We start from the raw sequence: 10,344 nt of genomic DNA, 5'->3' as shown, positions 1-10,344 counted from the left end.
GGCATGAGAGCCCCCTCCCTGTACAAGATGGCGGCCCGTATCCTGATGTGGGCAGCGACTCGTCTCCTGTCCATGAGAGCGCGCCACGTCCCAGGTGCCTTAAATCTGGGCACGAACAGAATAGCCAGTAAGGGCGGTCTTTCGGACGAATGGGGTCTCGCACCAGAGGTGGCAGACGCGATCTAGCACCTTTGTCCTTGGCCTAGCCGGTAGGACGTCCAGTACTTGGTTCCTGAGGTAGGGTCTTGTTTCTTTCTTAGGCCATGCTGGCAAGGAACTAATCCCTACAGCCTTCACCGTGGTTTTTAACCAATAGCAAAGGCCATTAGAGGGCGAAGCACGTATGACATAGAAATACTGGTTACCTAATGTAACCGCAGTTCTATGAATATGTGCGAAGCCCTCTAACCAGCTGCCCAGCAAGCCTGTCTTTGGCGGCTGAGTTCCAAAAGGGGCTGAGTCAGGGGAGTGGGCGGTGCTTTCCTGGGCGGTGAACCAATAGCGAAGGGCTTCGAACAAATTCATAGAACTTTCGGAAATACCAGTATTTCTGAAATGGTAAGATGATGGGGTTCAAACACAAACTCTGCGGTTATTAATACATTACTGTGTTCCTTCCAGTTATAACTATAAAATGTAATGTTATGACTAGGAAATCTCATAATTCCCTCTGATTTGTGTCATTTGTCGTACTTCGGCCATGAACTTTGTTACTTGTATTAGCATTTTGAACCACGGGAGGGTGCTCATATGCCGGTTGTTTGGACGGAGATTCACGACTGATTTCATTGTTAAACACATCAATTCGATCATGAAGTACCAGCATAAGTGACATTCTTCCATCCTCAAGTGACGCGACATCACCCCCTTCTAGTTTCTGAATGGTTTGTCTCCTTAACTTGCGAAGTTTGTCCCTGTCACTCTCACCTATGATCACACCGAGTGCATCACATACATCATTGAGCTGCAACACAGACAATTTTGATATATCTTTTTCTATCTCCTCCAAATCACACCAGTGACATTTGATGTTTCTAAGACATCGTACGCACTTCTTACACCCACTGACAGTCAACTGTGTATCTCTTTTTGCCGATTTACGAGGTTGTAGCACAATCCTTGTCCAATCAGCGTTAGATCGGGCGGAAACACCAATTTCACGTTGGCCCCTTGAAAAACAAAACTTCATCCGTTTTTTGGCAACTTTATTTGTCCTGTTTTTTTTTCTTTCTGAAGTTGGACAGGATGGAACAGGTTCAACAACATGTATCCAGACACCCGGTTGCACACACGTTTTAACGCACCTAGATGACGTCATCCAAGTGGACAAAACAGAAACGTATAAATTATGAATTAGCAATAATCTTCAAAACAAAATAGCATATTTGTATTATTTTTAACACAGTACTTAAGATATGGCAACATAAAAAATACAAATGAATCAAAAGAAAAGAGTTGAATCAGTTTGGATTATTCAGGTTGCCACACATGCTCTGCATGAGGCGAGATAGTGGAGCGGCGCGCGCGTGAACTCCAGCTCTCCAACATCCTGCGCCATCGCTGGCCGCCATGTAAGAGGCTGAGGTTTTAAGACGAGTTGGTTTGAGAAGAAAAGCGGCACTTTCTCTCCTCCTCTTAAGTTCTAATGTTGAGCAGAGTACTTTTACTCAGTGTGCAAATCGATATCAAAACTAAATGTAAACTTAAAACAGCTTTTATTTTTTTTCAAAACATGTTTGCCTGTCAATCTTTATACTTAGAATTGTGACAATGTCCACCCTCCTAAAAATGTCTTGAACCTTCACTGAACATATAACTTATCCAGAGGGGCGTATGACAGACATGACGGGTCACGTAAGTGTGAAGGAACCACACGGTGTAACAAAGAACGTTGGTGCTGGGCTCAAAATGAAGGATGAATGAACGATCCATAAACATTGTGGGTGAAGACTGCAACTGATGCTGGAGAGTTACTGGCTGAATGCTGCTATGATCAACTCAAGCTTGTGTTCCAAAACTCTGTTCCCAGATCAGCGAACCGATGAGTGGTAGCAATGCAACACATAGAACATGAAACATCTCCCTAACATGTGGAAGCCCAGCGTCGGGTCACAGGTCAATGTGGGCAGATCTCTCCAACAGTAGCAGCTGATGGTGTTTTTGTTCCTGTTAAATAAAAAAACAAAATGCATTTTCTCACCAAACCAAACAGGTCAGGAAGATGTCCGTGATGATGCAAAGAAAAAAAATAATAATACTGACACATTGTCCTTTGCTCCTTCCACTTCACAGCACTGCATGATCACATATTTAAGACCATCAAAAACACACACACCGTGTCTCCACTAGTCCACAACTCACCGATTGCACTAAATCAACAACTGCTGCTGCTGATGAGGGAGTCTGAGACTTCCGCCTTCCGTCGCAGGGAGCGCTTCAGACCGCCAGGTCATTGGACCGGGTCCGGACGCTGCTGCTTTTGCTGGCCCGACTGAGCCGGCCAGGGTCCGTGCTTGACGCGGGAGGGTTGTGCATCTGCGCTGTGGTGGTGGTCATGTGAGCGTTTATTGGCTCGCCCGCCACGGAGGGGGGGCGGCCCGGGGTAGCCGGGAGAGCCGCAGCGGCATCACCAGCTTTCAGCGTCTGCTGCTCGTTGTCAGTGTTGGAGGACGACGAGGGGGAGGGCGAGGTGGTCTTCATCTCCCGAGTCTGCTGCTCGGTGGCCAGGTTGGCCCAGTTCTGCTGCGTGGCCAACCTGTTGTTGTTGCTAATGTAGTAGGGGGAGGTGCGAGGCGGCTCTGGCTGCAGGTTAAACTCCGCTGCAGCAGGTACCGGTGCCGGGCCCAAGGGCCTCAGGAAGGCCCCGCTGCCCGCCGTCACATCGGTGTAGTTGGAAGGGTAGCTGAGGCTGGACAGAGCTGTTCTGGAGGCCAAACACTCGGGCTCAGCGATGTCGACTTGGTGCAAGGACTCGCGCTCGGGGCTGAACTCGTTCGTCACGCCCTGTTTGAGCTTCTTCCATCCCAGATGATAGATCTCTAACAAATTCAGCAAAAGAGAAACGCAAGCCACCACAAGCATAAATATAATAAAGATAGTCTTTTCAGTGGGCCTGGAGATGAAGCAGTCCACCGTGTTGGGGCAGGGCCAGCGGGAGCACTTGTACAGAGGCCTGAGCCGGAAGCCGTAAAGAAAGTACTGGGCCACGATGAATCCCACCTCAAAAAGGGTCTTGAAAATAATGTTGAAGACATAGGTGCGCAGCAAGGTGCCTCGGATGCGGATTTTCCCGTGCTCATCCCGGATCGGTGGCTTGTCCTTCTTACAGCCGGCGTCACCGCCGTTTCTATAGTGCAGGTCTTTCTCCTCCTGGAACCTGTTGGCCTTGCGCATCTCCTCCTCTTTCTCTTTCCGCTTCTCCTCCATGCGGACGATGTGCAGCACGTGGCCCAGGTAGATGAGGGTGGGCGTGGACACGAAGATGATCTGCAGCACCCAGAAGCGGATGTGCGAGATGGGGAAGGCCTCGTCGTAGCAGACGTTCTCGCAACCAGGCTGCTGGGTGTTACAGGTGAAGTCCGACTGCTCGTCCCCCCACACCTCCTCAGCGGCAGCCCCCAGCACCAGGATCCTGAAGATGAACAACACGGTCAGCCAGACTTTGCCGATGACGGTCGAGTGCTCCTGAGCGTTCTCCAGCAGCCGCCCTAGAAAGCTCCAGTCGCCCATGCTGCCGGATTTCTAGCCTCTGGAGAAGGTACAGGCTGCAGGGAGGGAGAGGAGGACGTAGTTCAGTGTAGTTCAAAGCATTTCGGAAACATTCGCAAGCATCGGACCTCACTGTGATGTTAAACACGACACGCACAGAACCATGGTGAGGCGACTCAGACTTCCACAAAAGTTGATGGAAACATCTGCTTCAAACCACAGGACGTTTGAGCCACTGGCATACTGTATAGACCACCTGCTGGACTGAACCGTGCCCTCTGAATGAGTGCGTGTGTGAGTGTGTGTGTGTGTGTGGTGTCGCTCTCTGTCTCACCTGCTCGCTTCATTGACCAGCAGGCATGTGCTGAGTTCAACATTATAATGTTCGAAAACAGCATTTAGCAGAGATGGGTCACACACACATACACACACAGTAAATAGTGACATCACCCTTCTCCACAAAGAAATCAGAATCAAACCTATTTACAGTGTTTTCCAAATGAATCCAACCACTGAGTTATCTTAACACAACTTCTCATTTTCACAGTGGAGTTTTGACGCAATATGGGCTTGGAATTCAGTCAAATGACGTGAAAAACCAAGTGAATTTGGTCAATTTCACTTTAATTTGGTCAGTGATCATCCCTAAACACAAGGTCATTCAAAATGACTTCACACTGGAAATAAAACCCTCTGCACTGCTGACATTTATACGTTGAATTTATTGACCACTTGATATTTTCTATAGAAACCTCCACGAAATATCCCTTTAACTTTGATGCTAATGATATTCAAAAATATTTGAGATGTTCTCTGTAATTACGGGATTATCTGACTCAGAAACTCAGACTCAGAAACAACAATCTGATAATAATAATGCAAGAGAACTTTAATAATATAATAGCGGACAATTCTTTAAAGTGAATGAATTTAATGAAAAAAACTGCCCCTAGCTCATCTTGTAATTACTTCATTATCACACAATAACTCAGCAATAAAAGTCAAATATTATTATTTACTTCTAGGATGAAATAACAGAAGAATGGAGACCGTCAAGCAACTGTAAGAATGCAGTTCCATAAAGCTAATTTCTTTCAATGAACAAGATAAAAAAAGAAACTTTTATTTCATTAACCAGTCACACGTATGAAGCTGTCGATTCGATGACGGAAACTTTGACTATAAATCATTAGACAGCAACATGCATAGAGAATAAGCAGGTTCTTACTGAAGCAGTCTGGTATTGAAGGTAATAAATCCATGGACCGGGTTCACGATAAGAATGACACCTGCAAGAGAGGTATACAAGTCAGTTTTGGAGACTTTTCTCATCCATAAATACATATACAGTGGATAAATCCTGCTGAGCGTGAAAGGCATCATTTCATCTTCCATTTGTGGTCTAAAAACTATTGTGTTTAAGTTAACTTTGAGACTTTTCTTTGGCGAAAACTTGTTATTTGTGTGATGAGGAATCAGACAGCGCCGTAGACAAAACCGAGAGTGCCAGGCTGAAACGCGCGTTGTCAGGCTTTTTTCCCCCTCAATGCTGCTCCCTAACTCCGAGGCGAGCATCACCGTGTGTGACTCGAGTCAGGGACTCGTCTGTCTCCCGTACCTTCAGACTGGAGATGTCACTCACGCACGACAGGCAGGTCGGTCCTTCCATCACCGGAGTTCATCATGTCGACACTTGTGTTTTGACCCGCAGCGCACCGACACACCGGGTCAGAAGTGTTCCGGGTCAAGAGAGCGGAAGGAAAAAGTCACTTTTAGGAGGGTCGGATCAGGTGGTCGCCGAGACGGAGCTGGCTCCTGGTTCCAGCCATGTCTGGACTGTCACATTGTGCTCAGGATTGAATCCACACGGTCATCGGGCTGAGCGGCCCTCACCACGCCCCCGCCCCACTCACCGAGTTGAGGGGCAGCAGGCCGGACGAGGGAGACGCTCACACACAAGCGCAGACGGCTTTAGACTGGCCTTAGACGTAAAGTCATGTCTTTGATGTCTTTAATGTTTCACCGTGGGACAAATAAAGGATGTTTCAAACAACATCTTTGATCCAGATCTTTGAGGGTGTCCGTGCTGCCACCCGTTTCTTGAGCTCCATCCAAAGGTCCTCGATGGGGTTTAAATCAGGACTTTGACTTGGCCACTTCACAACATTAATATCACTGTCCAGGAACCATTTCTTCACCACCTTGGCCGTATGCTTTGGATCATTGTCCTGCTGAGAGGTCCAAAGCTCCCCCAGGTCCAGGTTCGCTGCTGCCTTCTTGAGCTTTTCTTGAAGAATCTTGATGTGCTGCTCTTTCCTCATGATTCCTCCTACTTTGACCAAGCTGCCAGATCCATTGGCAGAAAAGCCCCATGGCATGATGCTTCCACCTCCCTGTTTAACAGTAGGGAGTGTGTTCTTTGGTTTAAAGGCATCACCCTTCTTTCTCCAGATGAGCGGTCTGACCACAGAACAGATGACCAGAAGCTTCGATCTGTCTTTACGTGTGTCTTTGCAAAGGTCAGAGGAGCTTTTACATGCTTTGGTTGAAGCAGAGGAGTCTTCCTTGGTCGACGTCCGTAGAGGCCGCTTCGGTCCAGTATCCGCTGGAGTGTCTGCCTTGATAGAGTCACAGCACTCGAACACAGTTCCTTCAGAACAGCCTTAGTAGTGGTTGTTGGATTGTTTTCAACATCGCGCTTGATCTTTCTAGCAAGCTGAGGTGAGATTATTGACTTCTGTCCACGTCCTTTGAGGTTTTTGACGGTGTGAATGTTTTGGTATTCTGGATGGTACACTGTTGCTACTGACACCTGCAATTGTTTGACAATTTTTTGTGCCCTTTTCTTCCTTTTTGGCATTTGCAATGTGTGTTCTCAAGTCCTCAATGAGCTTGTTGGTCTTTGCCATGGTAAGTCTTGTGTTGACTTGAAACTGACTGATATGTTAGAAGCAAGTCAACTTTTATAGTCCCAAAACTGGCTAAAGAACAAAATGCGAACTAAGACCCTCGGAGACGACAGTTTGTTTGAATATCCTGTGGATATCAGTCTCAGTATCACGGGAGTATGAATAATTTTGGACATGGTGGCTTTGTTGTTGAAGCTTAATTTAACACCTTGCACAGTGTTACCTCACGTGACATGACTGGTCATGGTTCCAGACCGGCCCACAGATATTATACAGGTATATGTCAAATCTAAGGTGAAATACTAATGTGGAAATGAAAAAAACAAGGAATAGCTAGTTTTTGACAGGGCTATGAATCATTTTGGGCTTAAGTGTATATGAAGCTACACTTACACGGCATCATCTCAAAAGCAGAACACACACACACACACAAAACCAAGACACCCCTGATGTACACACACATCTGGAAACAAACACACGGAAAAACAGAAAAACACAATGTGTGATATTTCCGCACATTTATTGAGCAAAGTGGCAGTGTAAAAAAAAACTAACTAACAAACAAAATCGCATCACAGGTCAAAGGTCACCGGGGAAATGTACAGTTTAGTCTGTGTGTTACATCACACACAGTGGTCAGCAGTTATGTCACGACAACTTCTCAACAACCCTGGAATGGACCGATTAATTGTGCGACTTGTGACACAAACTGGACCAATGAGCAGGGGTCCAGCGGCCGGTGAAGCTAATCCTGGTCAGCTATTCCGGGACCACCAGAGGACAAAGAGATGTGAGGTCACATCCAAGAAGGCCAGCGGTGATTAGCATGGCGGCTAAAATAAGGGCCATGCTGAAAAGTGATACAGACAGATGGGGTCAGCACATCACACGCAGTATTGACACACAAAACCGTCCACACAATCAGGAAGAAGAACTGGCGGAGGACGCAATGGGAGGCTGATAAAAAAGAGTTAATACTTTCCAAAATTCATCACTTCAGGTTGATTCAGCACGACAAAAGCAAAGACTTCAAGTAAAACACAATTGTGTCGTCAGGTTGAAAACGGTGTCACTGACACTAACCAAGTTGAACAGTCCATCTCCTCTGTGTTCCATGAACTATTCAAAATGCACTTCACTTTTCTGTTGCGCTACCACTTCACACCACTAGATGTCCTCGTAGACCTGTCGACTCACGCTCTGCACAACCACTTCAAATAAATTAATACAAATAAATGAACCATCACTTCGCTGCCAGGAACAGTTACTGTCATAGTCATATTAAACGGATTTTGTTTTATGAAGCGTCTCCTATAATTAGCGATAATTGTATTTGTTATTTTGTATTTGTTTATTTATTAGAAATTTATCATCATAGAATCCATCGTAATATTGAGACCAACTTCGATGCAATTTAGATTAAAAAGTCTATATTAACAATATTAACAAATCTTTTTTCTTTCCATCCACATTCTAAGTGAAAAAAAAAATGTACACACTATTTTCTTTTCGATAATTTTGATTTCTAGGCACTGTTATATGATTGACTTTTTCTCTATGGTTTTATTGCATTTCACATTTAGAGAAGAATAGATGATAGCAAGGACTGTTTTAAATAATCATATACATCAATATAAAAAAAAATGGAAGCACGCAACCAAACGTCAATAAATGAGGGAAAAAGTCGCAACTTCTAAGCCATTAATTCAGATGCATTGAGGAACACTGAAGCTACTTGTGAGTTTAAAAATAGTTTGTTTTTCACCATTCTAATACCATGAAACTACTGCACTAACATGTCTCTGGTTCAGCCGAGTCAAGTTTTAACCCTGGCTCCTCAGGTTCAAAGGTGAGCCTCTTCCTCAACAAAGAGTTTTATTGCTGGTTGTTTCTTTCGAAGACAGCAACATTTCGTTCTTCTGGTTCTGCAGGACAGCGTGGTCCTGGGAGTCCCTGTGTGCGTAAGATGGCGTCCTCCTGTTGCTCCTGGACGAACACCTCATGAGAGCCTTCGCCACCAGATATCCCAGCTCTGCCACGTTCAGGATCATGCAGATGGCGGACGAGGACACCATGAAGATGGTGAACACTGTCTTCTCTGTAGGCCTGGAGATGAAGCAGTCCACTTTGTTGGGGCACGGCCACTGCTCGCACTTGACCAGCCGTGGCATCTGGAAGCCATCGTAGACAAAGTAGAGCGCGTACATGAAGCCGCCCTCAAATATGAGTCTGAAAAACAAGCTGCAGGTGTAGGTCCACCACAGCGGCCCAGTGATGGGCAGGCGCCTCTTCTTTAGCGTCTCCAAGTCAGTGTTCTTGTCAGTGCCGTTGGACGCCAGCATGGACCTCTTGTCGCCCCGCTTCCTGTAGGCCACGTGCATGGCCACCAGCAGGGCAGGGGTGGATACGAAGATGAGCTGCAGGCACCACAGGCGTATGTGGGACACAGGGAAGAAGTAGTCGTAGCAGACATTCTTGCAGCCAGGTTGCTGGGTGTTGCAGGTGAAGTCGGACTGCTCATCGCCCCAAACGCTCTCTGCCGCCAGGACCAGGATGGTGATGCGGAAGATGAAGAGCACAGAGAGCCAGATCTTGCCAAGACTGGTGGAGTGTTTGTTGACGCCGCCCAGCTGGGCGTACAAAGCCCCCCAACTCATCGTGTCCAAGACAGAAGAGGATCCTCAGACGACCTGTGCAGACAGAAAACGGGACACTCTTCTTACAGATCGCAAATGGTTTTGATCAATTCTGTCAGGGCCACCACTTTTTTGATCGTCTTCTAGTCGCCGCCTAACATAAAGGCTAGTTGACACTTGATGTGTAGGTGTGGTGGAAGTGTGGAAGTGCTGGAACCACCAGCATACTGTTTTATGTTGTTTTGAATTGCTCAGAATGTGGTGTGAAAGATGTGTCCTTTGATGTGTCGCTGGTGAAATGGCCCCGTAATTTCAACATTTCCAGTCACCTGAGCCATTTCTCCTCTTACTGTGGATTGTGTTGTGAGAGTACTTCACGACTAGTCGACTACTTTAACAGCCCACCAACTCGATTGGTCGTTGCTTTGCTTATTTGCTTGAATCAGATGCTGACAATTGTGGAAATACACTTAGACTTCAATATAGTTAAGATGACTAGTAAAGCGGTAACTGACTTACATAAAGATAACACCAGCACAACACCAACAGCACGTCCAAGTAGACAGCAAACAGAGTGTAAATATATTTGTGTGTAAGACTAAGTGGTCAAATCAAAGTGACTTTATATTGAACGTCAACACAATGTTCCTATCATTATAAAAAGTTTGCTTTGATCACAAACATTGAATGAGTTTAAACATTTTGAACGCCTTCAAGAGGAGACTAAACTAACATCTACAGTTACTATGTTTTTACTTGAAAACGGTTGCAAATTTGAAACCAGGGCAGTAAATGGCATGAATAAATAAAAATGCGGAGGTTTCTTTTACAGTTAATATCATTTAAAATATCTGCTTTTCGAGCGCCGCCAGTTCATTAATGCCGATTATTTGTTCTTGTATCAGCTCACGGATGACAAATGGTCTCAAACTGACCTGATAAAGTTGAGTTTCAGTGACGCTCCATGCTCAAAAAAATGTCAAACTTTACGTCTGAGGAGGAAAAATCACTTGGGTTCTGTGACTCAAGAGACGAGATCAGCTCCAGCGAGTTTCTCTTCTTAAAGTCACTGACGAGACCGGCTGCACCTG

At 45.9% G+C, this 10,344-nt stretch overlaps 1 protein-coding gene across 1 annotated transcript; it reads right to left on the bottom strand.

The window, feature by feature from the left end:
• Positions 1–1,196: 1,196 nt before the first annotated feature.
• Positions 1,197–10,310, bottom strand: gja3 (gap junction protein, alpha 3). Its single transcript, XM_053877824.1, has 4 exons — positions 10,189–10,310; positions 8,485–9,307; positions 5,760–6,322; positions 1,197–3,741 (listed from the first exon to the last, which is right to left on the bottom strand). The coding sequence occupies exons 2-4, from the start codon at positions 9,272–9,274 to the stop codon at positions 2,437–2,439; spliced, it is 2,658 nt and encodes an 885-aa protein (XP_053733799.1). The 5' UTR covers positions 9,275–9,307; positions 10,189–10,310; the 3' UTR covers positions 1,197–2,436.
• Between the last annotated feature and the right edge of the window lie 34 nt (positions 10,311–10,344).

The sequence above is a fragment of the Synchiropus splendidus genome, chromosome 10, assembly GCF_027744825.2.
Source record: "Synchiropus splendidus isolate RoL2022-P1 chromosome 10, RoL_Sspl_1.0, whole genome shotgun sequence".
Taxonomy (NCBI): domain Eukaryota; kingdom Metazoa; phylum Chordata; class Actinopteri; order Syngnathiformes; family Callionymidae; genus Synchiropus; species Synchiropus splendidus.
Note: the sequence above shows the minus strand (reverse complement) of the source record. Positions and strands in the feature narration are given on the sequence as shown.

Excerpts from the sequence above, each read along its gene's own strand:
- gja3 (XM_053877824.1), bottom strand. The coding sequence starts at position 9,274 with ATGAGTTGGGGGGCTTTGTACGCCCAGCTGGGCGGCGTCAACAAACAC. Across the intron at positions 6,323-8,484 it reads AACCAGCAATAAAACTCTTT|ACACTCCAGCGGATACTGGA; the intron begins GTTGAGGAAGAG and ends CTATCAAGGCAG. Across the intron at positions 3,742-5,759 it reads AGATCTGGATCAAAGATGTT|AAATCCGGCAGCATGGGCGA; the intron begins GTTTGAAACATC and ends TCCAGAGGCTAG.